Source organism: Dipteris shenzhenensis, chromosome 29 (genome assembly GCF_047967505.1).
Source record: "Dipteris shenzhenensis isolate YYH24624 ecotype China chromosome 29, Dip_SZ_1.0, whole genome shotgun sequence".
Taxonomy (NCBI): Eukaryota; Viridiplantae; Streptophyta; class Polypodiopsida; order Gleicheniales; family Dipteridaceae; genus Dipteris; species Dipteris shenzhenensis.
In genome coordinates this window covers 6,413,633-6,426,879 of record NC_141624.1, presented here as the reverse complement: position 1 = coordinate 6,426,879, position 13,247 = coordinate 6,413,633, and the positions used below count along the sequence as shown (strand labels likewise).

Here is a 13,247-nt window from a genome sequence, read left to right as displayed (position 1 = left end):
TTAATGCATTTTGATTTCATCAGGTGTTGCTTAATGAAAAAATTGCCCACAACAAAGGCCGGCCAAAGCGAGAGATCGTTCCTTGCAAGCTCACATTGTTTTACGAGTATTGGTCTATGGAAGAGGTAAGCTATCCTTTCACAGAGTACAGCGACATGCAACACAGATGTTATGTCTTCCAAACCTTCCACAACACAGATGAGAGGATTTGCAAATGCTGACAGTTTATTTCTTGTATCTCCCAATGATAGTGAGATTAACTACCGGCTTCCACATAGGAGCCACCACGCAGTGAAACTTGTTCATAAGAATGCTGAGAGTATGAATCATATCAAGCCAAATGCTGGCCAGTGTTTCCGAGGCTGATGTATCTCATCTTGTATCCCAGCAAAGACCATCCTTAAAGCTCTCTCCAAACCTCCCGTGCCCAGCAGGCAATCCCAAATGCTGGGTCTCTGAGACTTCTCTATTGTGAGCATGTAACTGGAAAATAACCAAACCCAACTGGAAAATAACTGCACCCGGCCTAGATCGCGATCTGGCCCTAGCCTGTTGCGCACCTTCTTGAGCTCCTCTTCTACCTGCCATCGCGTCCCCCGAGCAGCCAGCCGTACGTGGGATCCCCCTTGGTTCGCCTCAGCCCTACGCTCTCTCACGACTCCCTTCGCACTCCTCTACTCAGACCTCACTACCTCCTCCTAACTACACCTCTCTCTCTCTGTCACGATTTGTGACGTATTCCTTTCTCTATATCTTAGACTTATGGATGGTTTGATGAATGGACACTTGTGGAAGGGTATGCCCTTTCGACGGGACACTTCCTATGAGGCACAACCCTTCACAAGAGACATTCTATTGAAGAGACACTCCCATTGTAATGTACCCTCTCATCAAGGGTCACACCCTTCACAAGGGGTACACACCTCTTCATGCACATACACTTTGGAGTACACACCTTTCCATGTGTGACTCTTCACTCTCTATATAAGAGAGGCCCAGCTGTATGGATGACACACTACAGACACTCAAGCAATACAAATATTCCTTGTTCTCTGCTATTTCAGTCTCCTTTCTGTTCCTTAGCACAAATATAGTAAATCTAGGATTTCTTACAGTGGTATTAGAGCAAATTTCGCTCCTGCCTGTAGGAAATGCTTCCCATCTTCTAGCGCCTATCTGATACATCTCTTTCCGCTAGAAGAATATCCGCGCACATTGTGCATGGAAGAGATGGAGAGAATGAGCGTAAAAATTTTTAGCGCCAACCCCGCCCAAAGTCATCAATGGCCTCTCCATCTCCCCACCACCACGTCCTCCTCTTCCTGCATGAGAACTTTGTCCCCCTGTGCTAGAGGAAAGGAGTATGCTTTGTCTCTCAATAAAGTATTCGTTTCCATTCCCGTTCGTCTCCATCAGCAGGCCAGCCTCTGTTGTCTTGGTAGCTGCTCTCAAACAGCGACCTTTCGTCTCTTTTGGATACCAATGGAGAAAACTTTGAGTTGTTTGTCAACAAAGAACCCTAACTAGGTAGCTGCTTCTGCAAGCCCAGGTCCTGTACGAGCTTTTCATGTAGATCAGAATCTAGATGGGAGAGAGTATGATGTAGATGGGATGTGGTCACCTCCATTGCCGTCACCGTCCTCCATCCTGAGATCTCTAAAACATCTTATTTTGTTCCCATGTTATCAAACAAAGCTCTCCAAAACAAGCTGGCCATCCTGGGACCTACTATGAATTGGGGCATTCCATGGTGCTTGAAAATCTGAGCCAAAAACACTCTTGCCATGTGTTCCCCCTTGATAGTCTTCTTCATAGGTATGAAGTGCCTGTTTGCTGAATATGTCAATAATAGTCCATATTCCATCATTCCCATACTTTGATCTAGGAAGATCAAAGATGAAATCAATGGGTGTGGTTTCCCAAGCACGGGAAGAGGCATAAAGAGTCTTGGAGTTTTTGCCTGTCATACTTTACTTTTTGGCAAGTAAGACATTCCGTCACAAACTTATGAATATCTTTACCTCGCCAAAAGAAGTCTCTCTCCAAGGCTTGATTGGTAGGAGTAATGCCTCGGTGACATGTATAAAAGGTGGATCATGGTACTCCTTCATCACTTTCTTCCTCATGTCTTGGGTAATACATTAGTAATCATCCTTCATAAGACACCCTTCTTTAAGGGAGTATTGGCTGGTTGATTGTCCTTACAAGTTCCTCCTAATCTCTCCGAAATCCGGAGCATGCAAATATTGATCTTTGATGTTCTCAAGATCTCTATGATATGCAATAGTGACATTATCGACTTGAGGCCTCTTGGACAATTCATCAGCCACTCTATTTTGTGCTCCTGGTGTATGTAGAATCTGCCAATGGAACATGGATAGACATGTAACATGCAACGGTAATCTGGTCGTGTAATTCACAGCAAGACCTTCTTTAAATTTACCTTTAGCGAGGAATTAGCGTTGTACACCATAGAGAGAAAAAGGAGATGAGGGTAGAGAGAGAGTAGAGTCGACAACCGATTGGGTCCCTGTACCCACTGAGGGCCCCCTCCCCCAATCAGGGGAGAATTTGCTTTATACTTGGAAAACTGAGAAATACAAAGAACACTCTTTAAAAGAGCACGGAACGCGCTTTCTGAAGAGCTCACTGTGCACACGTAGAGCAGACCCAAAGACCTGAGAGGCAACGCCGACCAATACCGAGACCTTGATGCTGTCCACACTGACGATGTAGGACGCTTCTGCAAGGCAAGGGAGAGGCTTGTGCTGTCCACCAGAATGCAGGGTTACTGCGTGAGTGAGAGAGTGAAAGCTAGGAGTGAGAGATCCTATAAGAGAGCTGAGAGATGACTGAAATAAAGAGCTGAGAATGAGCTGTGTAAAACTGTAAGAGAGAACTGAAAAGAGCTGCTGAAACAGACCCCAAACCTTACTCTGCTCGCTGTCCTGACTCCGCGTCTGATGTGCTACGTGAACACCTTCCCAGAGGGCTGAACTTTTGCCAAGGCTGACGCTGGTCAGAGGGCCATTGGGGGTGAGTGTCAGGCTGTTCAGAGGGGGCTGAGGAGAGTTGTAGGAGGCTGAAGGAGGGGGGAAACTAAATGAGGAAAGAGGGCCTGGAGGCCCCCTATTTATAGGGCTTTTGGGGCTGGTTGGCTGGTCCCTTGGCCCCATAAATGCAGCCCTAGGCCCCATAAATGGCAGCTTTAGGCCCCATAAAGGCAGCCCTAGGGATCACTGCAAACACTCTTGGGTCATAGGTGTTTGCATTTGTGCGCTTCTCCTCGCTGAGCAGCATCCCAGTGCAATGCAAAAAATCCATGTCCTCATCAAGCCTTAAGATTCTTACTGTCTCCTCATACTGATCAATTGGTAGACTCTTCAGTAGTATCGCCTTTTTGTCTTCATCCTCCACCTTAGCTTCAAGATCGTTTAGTTGCCTGAGCAAACTCTGCATCCTGTTCAAGTGTAGGCCATCTTCTCCCGGTCATATTGATGCCCTGTGGGCCTTGGTATGTGCCATGTAGCTTTAGTTATTGGCACTTAGGTCACCTAGTACTTTTAGTGTCTTATGACACCTAGTACTAGTGGTACCACTAGGACACTAGGTCCTAGGGTTCTCTTTTATAGTACTTTGTACTTCCATTTTCATTCTTCTAGTTGATGTGATGGCTTCCACTTCTTGCTCCACTCTTGTGCATCCTTTTGCTTCCGTGAGCCTACAGTGGTATTAGAGCACTTCCTTCCCGGACTTGCTCCCTACTCCTAGCTTCCTGCTTCCAGCTCTAGCTCCCGTATTTCAGCTCCATCGTTAAGCCACAGCTCCTGGACTTCTTGCACAGCCCCGACGTGTTAGCTCGTTCGTATGATTCCTTATAGTCCGTACAATTGTACGGATTTCCGTTCGGCGCGTCAACTCGTTCGTACAGTCGTACGGATTTTTTTGTGTTGTGCGTCAGAAATTGTTCATAAAGCTGAATGGATTTTCGTACTGCCCATACAGTCGTACGGATTTCGTACTATCCGTACATTTTCGATTTTTGACATGCGTATATTTTCGTGCCGCTTCATCCGTACAATCGTCTGTACACTGTACAGATTTCGTACGGTTTTGTACTGTAGGATTTGTTTGCAGGCTGAAGGTGTTCGGTGTCCTTCATTTGCAAGCTAAGTTGTGCACCAGCCATCGTTTGGCTTCGATTTTGGGAGCAGACATTGCATTGCAGTAGATCTACAAATTTTTTGGTGACATTTGGGGCTTTTGCATTCGGGGTACGACTTTGCAGGTAGATTGGAGATTTGCAGACAATTTGGGGCTTTTCTTGAATTTGCCCCATTTTTGGCTCAGTTTTGCTCTACAAATTGGGGCTTTTGGGTCTATTGCAGGCAGATTGCACGATACTTTTAGATTTGTAGTGAAATTGGCAAGAAATTGCAGGCCATTTGATCACATTTGCAAATTACAGCTTATTTTGGGGCTTTTGCAGATTTGGACAGCAAGTCCTATTTTTTTGCAGTTGCAAGCCTTGAGGCTATCTTTTGGGTCACTTTGTTAGTGCATTTTTGACTTGTCCCATTTTGCAATGGCTAGCAACAATCATGATTTATCTGGCATTCTTCGTGAAGATGATAAGTTGGATGGCACCGGTCTTATCTCATGAAACATATTCTTGTTGCAAGGCATTTTTGGAACATTGTTTATGGGATTGGTATGAGGCCAGCCAATGCCACAATGGCTGCCCCTACTGCTGGTCCCTCTGCAGAGGGTACTCCTCCTGATGTTTTATCCTCTAGCACCCCTGCTGCTGCTCCTCCAACTCAGGAACAAACAAGATGGGATGCAAGAGATGCAAATGCACATTCTTGTATTGCTTTATCATGCAAGAGAATCATTATTCCACACATCCGGTCATGCAGGACAGCAAAAGATGCTTGGGACAAATTGGCTTCTCTTTATTAGATTCGCAATGAGGCACGTCTTGCATATTTAAGAAGGCAATTGCAGGAAGTCAGCATGAATGAAGGTGACTCTATGGATGCATACTTGACAAAGGTCAAGGACCTCATGGAACAACTTGCCAATATTGATGAGGTGGTGCCAAATTCTCAGCTTGTCAGTACCACATTGAATGGGCTGCCAGATACATATCAAGGGTTTGCTACAACCCTTCGACTAGTGGCCATGGGTAATCCAGACCACTACTCCTTTGATCAGTTAGTCACTTTGCTTTTGCAGGAAGAGCAAAGTCGTGCTAATAGGCAAGCTACTATTCCTGATCATGCATTTTCTTCATTGCAGATAGGAAAAGGCAAGGCTTCCAAGCCTATGGGCAAGCTCAAATTTGCGCCTAACAGTGGCAATTCCTCCAATGTATCTCAAATTACGGCAGATAAGTCAAAGAAGAAAAGATGCAACTATTGTCGCAAGCCAAGGCATGAAATTTCAGAATGCAGGAAGCGCATTGCTTCGGAGAAAAAGAAAGAAGGATTGATAGTCAATGCCTCACATGCAATTGAATCCCATAAGCCAGCAGATGCCTCACATGCACATGCTCTCCAGGATGATTGGGCATGGGCTATCCATTGCTGATCCCTTCAAGGTTGATGCATTCTTTACTGCTAATGATGCTCAGTCTTGGTATTTTGATAGTGGTGCTTCCAAGCATGTCACCTCTTGCAGACATTTGTTTCATTCCTTAGCTAATGCACCTCGAGGGGGGACTGTCACATGTGCTAATAATGCTTCCTATGTTGTAAAAGGAATTGGAGATGTGCAGCTCACATCCATTTCAAGCCATCCTGTCACTTTGACAAATGTTCTTTTTGTGCCTGGAATTGAAGTCAACTTGATTTCAATTTTAGCAATTGCCACTTCAGGTTTCAGAGTAATATTTGATGGATACAGATGCTTAGTATATGATCTTCGTGATGACAATGCCATAGTTCTCACTGGCACTTTGCAAAAGGGGCTTTATCACCTTGATCATCACTCAGCTGCACTTTCTATTGAAGCATTTGCTATTTCAGATTCACAGCTTGCTGAAACTCATCCTTGGCATGAGAGAATGGGTCATCTGAATTATAGAGCTCTTGCCAAGTTACATTCACAGGGCATGGCAAATGATGTACTTGAAACTCACATAGTTTCCAAACATGTGTGTGAGGGTTGTCTTTTGGGTAAGATGCATCGGTTTCCTTTTCAAAAGAATTGTCCAAAATTCCCACAAAGGAAATTGCAGCTAGTGCACAGTGATGTCTGTGGCCCAATGAGGACAAATGCCATTGGGGGGTACAACTATTTCATGACTCTTATTGATGACTTCACAAGATATTGCTGGGTATATGCTTTAAAAGCCAAATCTGAAGTGTTCTCATGCTTTCAGAGGTGGCTGAATATGGTTGAGAATGAATCAGGATGCAAGCTTGTCACCCTCAACATAGATAGGGGGGGAGAGTATATGTCAAAGGAGTTTGATGCATTTTTGCCTTCACGGGGCATTGTTCACTCATGCACTACTCCTTACACTCAGCATAATCCTGTTCCTAAAAGGAAGAACATGTCCACTATGGAGATGGCTAGATGCATGCTTAAGGCCAAGTCCTTGCTCAATAAATTTTGGCTTGATGCAGTGATGTGTGCCAACTATGTGCTGAATAGATCATCTACAAGGGCATTGAGGACTGTTACACCTTGTGAAGCATGGAAAGGCAGGAAGCCTTCACTTTCACACATGAGAGTTTTTGGGTCTCTTGCATATGTTCATGTACCATCTCAGCTGAGACATAAGCTTGATGATAAGGCAATCAAATGCATATTTATTGGTTATAGCCAGGCGAGAGAGAGTATCGGTTGTACCAACAAAATACTGGGAAGATTTTTGTCAGCAAAGATGTAATCTTTGCTGAACATTCGGCTTCTCCTTTTGTGGACTGCAAAGCTAAGCCAGAAGTTGACATGTTTGATGCCTTTGACTCTTGGTTACCTCTGCTTCCCTCAGAGGGGGATTTTGACCAGCAACATGAGCTTCCTGTAGGCCCTCCAATAAGCAATGATCAGCTAGCACCCCATGCTGATTTGCAGGTTCCTCTTCCAGCACAAAATGATCCCACTATTCATGATGCAGTGATTGAAGAAAGAGCTGTCAATAGACAACAAAGGCAAGTTCCCAGATGGCTTCTTGACACATTGAGGGACAGCAAACAAGATCAACCTCTTGCTGCACGAACAAGATCAAGGAATAGACAGATGCATAGTCACTTTCTTGAGTTTGCACTCCTTTTTACAACTTGCAATGAAGAGCCTTTGTGCCATAAAGATGCTTTTGACAGCAAAGAGTGGATGGATGCAATGAGAGCTGAAAGAAAGAAAGAAAGAAATTTTATTAGAGTCTTCGGAAAACCAATGGGTCTATGAGATTGAAAGAAAACCTAATACAAATTACAGTAAGGGTGGAGCTACTAAACGAGCATCATCACCCGTGCTGAGTCCTAAGTCTGATCATACATAATCAAATACATCTGGGTGTGACAATGAAAAGAAAACAAAAAAGACTATAGCGGAGTGGAATCCTCCGTATGTCATGTTGCCCTGGTTGGTGCATAGCCGGTGATGGGACGTTGGGGTCTGCTGTCAAGGGGTGCCGTGCGTCTCGGTCTCCTGGAGGAGGCTCGACGCAAGACCAGAGCCACCGTGACTCCCATGGGACGTGTCTCGGGTCTAAACAATGACAGGAGGTCCCCCAAAGTGATCTGTTTGTCCCCTCGATGCCTCGTGTGTCGTGCTGTGGTCGTTAGGTCAGGGTCTTGGTCACGTCTGCGGCTAGAGACTGGACGATCAATATCACTCGATGGGAAGAACTCTGTGATCCTGCTCTGAGAGGTGTCTGATGGTGTGGCCAAGCCTTGTCGCATGAGTAAGTACTCTCTTTGTCGGACCTCCTCGTGAATGAAGGCCGCGAGGCATCTTTGATCTGGGTAGGCGAGGAATCTGGAAAGGAGCCCGGAGCCATCTCTGAAGAGACAGTGGTAGCGACCTCGGATCTCGTAGTACACTGGGCACCTGAAAATAAAATGCTCCTCCAACTCAACCTCCTGACAGTCGCACAATGTGCATATGCGATGCTCCCTAGGGATCCCCTCTGCTCTGCCGCTCTCTATGCGGAGGCGGTGTGATGATACCCGAAATTGTTCGATGGAGATCCGAGTGAGGCATATGAAGCTCAGTGTACCCCGGTGGTGTGATGAATCCCTCCTTCAAAATACGAAGACAGTGATCTCTGTAGAAGCTCAGCTTCATTGGAAGCTCCCTTGGCTCCAAGCAGGTCCTAAAGGTGTGTAGCTGTAGGAGATCCTCTCGAATGACCTGGTTGGTGTGTGGCCCGATCGGGATGGTGGGTGGGAGTACCGGAGGGGCATCCAAATTGTACAGAAAAGGAGGTATCCTATCGATGTGAAACCCTAGTCTCACAAACCATCTGTGAGTCCGTGCATACCAGCATCGCTCGTCTCCCTCTACTGTTAACCTCATGGAGGAATCGAGAGCCAACCATGGCAACCTCTGTCTCCCTGATGTGCAATCCCCATATGATCTAACCCGGTGTAGATATGTGATGGTTTGAAAGGTTGCATCTAGCTGGAGTGGAGAAGCACCAAACGCGGCCTAAATGATATGATGTGGTACAGATGGTTTCCCCTGGATCATGCGTGAGAGCATAAGGATCTGCAGGCGCTCCACCCGTGTCCACTCTATCTCTGACATGTCAGGTCTCCAACAAGGGCTGCCATACATACTGGCTGGTCGCGGACCAAGGAGTCGAAGAGAAGAGCCTTGGTTGAGGGTCCTGGAAGTGGGAGTGGAAGCACTATCTCTCTAGCCGAGCCAGTGAGGTGTATCCCCTGCTCAGTCTGGCCTGCATCGCTGGTCTCATCGTGAATATCGGGCCGAAGAAGATGACCCCCAAGTAAGTGTATGAGGATACGATCTCAACTGGTGACCCATTGAAAGTGAAATGCTGCCGGTGCATGTTTGCTCGAGAGGTGTTAAAGATCATGACCTTGGTCTTGCCAAGGTTGACCTCCAAATCATGGGATAAACAAAAAGCCTACAGTGCATCCAGGTGTCGCTGGAGCCCCTCAGGTGTGGATGACAAGAGTGCCACGTTATCTACATAAAGAAGAATCTTGATGATCATCACGGCAAGTGAGCAACCGGTCCCTCCGAGAGCCCCCATGAAAGTCTCAAGCTCATCGATGTAGAGGCCAAACAGGGTTGGTGATAAGGGACAACCTTGTTTGACCCCTATGGTACTCAAGATCTCATCTGTCCAACCTGCGCCTGTCCGAACTCGGCTTGAGACTCTCTCATAAAGTGCCATGACTGCCCAGAGGATCTCCTAATCAAATCCGAGTGCTTGTAGGCGTGTGATGAGTCGAGCTCGAGGTACTGTGTCAAAGGCTTTGCGGAAATCCACAAAGCAGTAATATAACCTCTCCTTCCGTGATCTGGCCTCCTCTATGACACTCCTGAGTATGAGTATGTGATCCATAGTCCCATGGTCTCGCCTGAAACCGGCCTGACCCTCTGCTCTGAGCCCTCTCATCTCTGCGGACAGGCTGATCGATGCATCCAATACTGCTGCATAGATCTTGGACATCACATGTTCAATCATAATAGTCCTGTAGTTACTTGGGTCCATGGGATCCCCTGCCTTGTGGATGGGGGTGATGGGGTTGAGTGTCCAAGTGCGGGGGAAGCCAAGGCAAACAGCGTCATTGAATAGGTTTGCTAGGATCGGGGCTAACGTGTCGATCCCATATGCGATAAACTCAGTGCATAGCCCCTCGTGGTCCTTAGCTCGGCCATTGTGCAGTTTCAATGTCGCATCCTTGACTCCCCCTCTGGTGAACAACGTGCAAGTGGTGGGGCGAGGTGTGTGTATTAGATCTGGAGTAGGCTGGTGTGGGACATCATAAAGATGGCATGCATACGTGTGCCAAACTCTCGTGTCAGTGAGGGGTGATGGAGACCTACGCTCAAGGAATCTCCGCCAAAATTCCTTAGAGTTGTTGTTGTACAAGATGTTCAACAACTCCTCCTCATTTCGACGAAGAAATGCCTGCTTCTTTCGACGTACGAGACGTTGGTAACTTGCGTACTGTGTTTGGTGTGTTCGGGAGGTGACACCTGGTTTCAAGTCGGAGTTGTTGGTGATAAGCCTTGCACTCCGCATCGTATCAGTTGTTGCAGGGTACAGAACCAAGAGGTGGTGGTCTAGTGGACCGTGTGGTGTGGGGAAAGACTTGGAGGGCAGCCTCGTGGAGTGTGCGACTAATCAGGGCAGCATGGTCCTCTATGAGTGGTATGTGATCGATGTAGGTTAGGAGTCTATTTAGGCGTCTAGAGTAGGCAGGGGAGAGGCTGTGATCAAAGTGTATGTCGTGGTAGGTGTCGTGCTTCATATGTGGTGTGGCTGAGTGTGAGGTGGCGATAGTGAAGAATAGGTATGTGTGATCAGCTCCTGGAGGGAGTGGTGCTACGGTGAAGTCGGTGATACATGAGGTGAAGGTAGGGGATCCCATGATGTAATCTACTACACTAGTGCCCCCCCCATATGGCAAGCAAGTAAAACCACCTGAGGAGGGCCATAGGTCAAGCTCGTTGTAGATGATGAGATCATGCATCCCGCTTAGATCAAGGAGCGCGTGTCCATATGGTGTAACAGGCCCGTGTCGGTCCGATGAGATCCTGGTAATACTTGCTCTGTCTAGGTCCATGTCTGGTAGCATGATAGAGTCGTCTCGGATGTCCAGGAGTGGTGCCTGGCGCGTGCTCGTCTTGGCATTAAAGTCACCAACAAGGAGAACCTCCCCGCGAGTTGAAAGGTCTAGGATATCGTGATGTAAGGGTGCACCCTCCTATCGTGTAACTCTGGCGAAGTGGGATGTGTTTGGCGGGAAGTAGCATAGTGCTATGAAAAGGTCACGAGTGGATGTGCATTGGATCCGGATTCACATGAATCGGGAGTGTGTGTCCTTCCTCTCAACGGAGATGGCTCCAGCGAGGGAAGCCCTGTACAATACTGCGACTCCGCCTGATCCTCGAACTCCTCATGTATCCCTTGTCTCATCCCTGGAGGCTACTGCTACAATGCACAATGCGGAGTTGTGGCATGCCAGGTATGAGCACATGAGCTATGGCAGCTTAATGACACTTCAGAGGCATGATATGGTTGATGCATTACCTCCTTTGGAGTCCCCTCCTCCTCATACATGTGAAGGTTGCATTCTTGGCAAAATGCATAGGCTTCCCTTCAAGAAGGATGGTGCAGTGAAAGCTACAAGAAAATTGCAGTTTATACACAGTGATGTCTGCGGTCCCATGAGGACACCTGCTTTTGGGGGTTATCTCTATTTTGTTACATTCATAGATGACTTTACCAACTACACTTGGGTTTATGGTCTCAAGGCAAAATCAGAAGTGTTTATGCATTTCAAACACTTTGTGGCTATGGTTGAAAATGAGATAGGACTCAAGGTGCAGACACTTCGCACAGGTCGAGGGGGGAGTACATGTCTCATGAATTTGAGACATTTCTGAAAGAAAAAGGTATTATGCATCAGCGTACAGTGAGGCTTACACCTCAACAGAATGGCAAAGCTGAGCGGAAGAATCGCACCACCATGGAAATGGATAGATGCATGCTCACAAGTAAGAAGTTGCCTCACAGGTTTTGGCTGGAAGGCCTCATGTGTGCAAACTATATTTTAAATTGGGCTCCTACGAAGGCTTTGAAGACAATCACTCCCTATGAGGCATGGCATGGGAGAAAGCCTTAAGTGGACCACTTCAGAGTTTTTGGTTGTGTTGCATATGCCCACGTGCCTGTGGAGTTCAGACACAAGTTGTCAGATAAGGCACTAAAATGCATTTTTGTGGGATATAAAATGCATTTTTGTGGGATATAGTTCACAAAGCAAAGGCTATCGTCTCTACAATCCTGCTACACGCAAGATTTTTGTCAGTAGAGATGTCATATTCTCTGAAAATTCTGCACACACAAATGCTGAATTTCAGATTCCGGCCTCTTCAGATGATGTTTTTTGAGGGGATGCTTCCTATAGCATTTGGTTCCCCCGCTGAAAATTAGAATTTACAGCAACCTCCGCCAGCTCCACAAGTACAGATTCAGCCCCCAGCTGAATTGGTACAACCTCAGCATGTGGATGAAGTTGTTAGGCAAGAAATTCAAGAGATACACGCAGCCAAAACAGTCCCGCATTTGTTGCTTCAGACTCTCAGGGAGAGTAGGCTTGAAGCTCCATTGCCTGACAGAACTCGTGGTGCAGTAAGGCACATGGAGGGAGCTCATTCAGTTGAATCAGCTTATGCAGGTACTCTTCTTGATGAGGAGGAGCCTGAGACATTTGAAGAAGCAAAAGATAATGTGCATTGGATGAATGCCATGCACGATGAGTTGCAGTCCATTCATAAAAATCAGACTTGGGATGTTGTGGATTTGCCACCAGGTAAGAATGCCATAGGTACACGGTGGGTTTTCGAAGTCAAAAGAAAACCAGATGGGTCCATTGATCGGTACAAGGCAAGGCTGGTTGCAAAAGGATATGCTCAGAAAAAGGGCATAGATTATGAGGAGACTTTTGCTCCTACATCCAGGATGACAACCATCAGGTCGGTTATAGCCATGGCTACAAATTTTGAATGGAATGTTCATCAGTTGGACATTAAAACAGCTTTCCTTAATGGAGACTTGTTGGAAGAGGTTTATGTCAAACAACCTCCGGGCTTTCAAATTTCAGAAAATGCACTTCAAGTATGCAAGCTGAATAAAGCTTTATATGGGCTGAAACAAGCCCCATGTGCATGGTATGCCAAAATTGATGCCTTTCTGACCAGCAAGGGGCTGCACAATAGTCCAACTGAGAGCACCCTCTACATCAAGAAGGATGGGGGGGATATTCTGGTCATCATTCTTTATGTAGATGACATGCTGCTCACCGGATCAAATGAGGAAGTAATTGCAGATTTCAAGGCCCAATTGAAAGCTACATTCGATATGTCTGACTTGGGCTTGTTACATTTCTTTGTGGGGATCCAGTTTATTCAAGAGAAACATGGCATTGTTATGTCTCAATCCAAGTATGTTCAAAAGCTCTTGGATAGATTCAACATGCATGATTGCAAGCCTATGTCCACTCCCATGGAGCCGGGGCTGAAGTTTACAATGC

General features: G+C 46.5%; 1 protein-coding gene across 3 annotated transcripts in view; it reads left to right on the top strand.

Moving 5' to 3' along the window:
• The window catches only part of LOC147882359 (Met-10+ like family protein), a 128,949-nt gene that overhangs the window by 1,171 nt on the left and 114,531 nt on the right, over positions 1-13,247 (top strand). For all 3 annotated transcript variants that reach the window (XR_015543901.1, XR_015543900.1, XM_087401034.1), the window contains exon 2: positions 24-125. Coding sequence is in view for 1 of the 3 variants with exons in the window: in XM_087401034.1 (XP_087257160.1) it covers positions 24-125 (102 nt within the window). In the remaining 2 variants the exon portion in view is untranslated. The remainder of the gene's footprint in view (positions 1-23; positions 126-13,247) is intronic.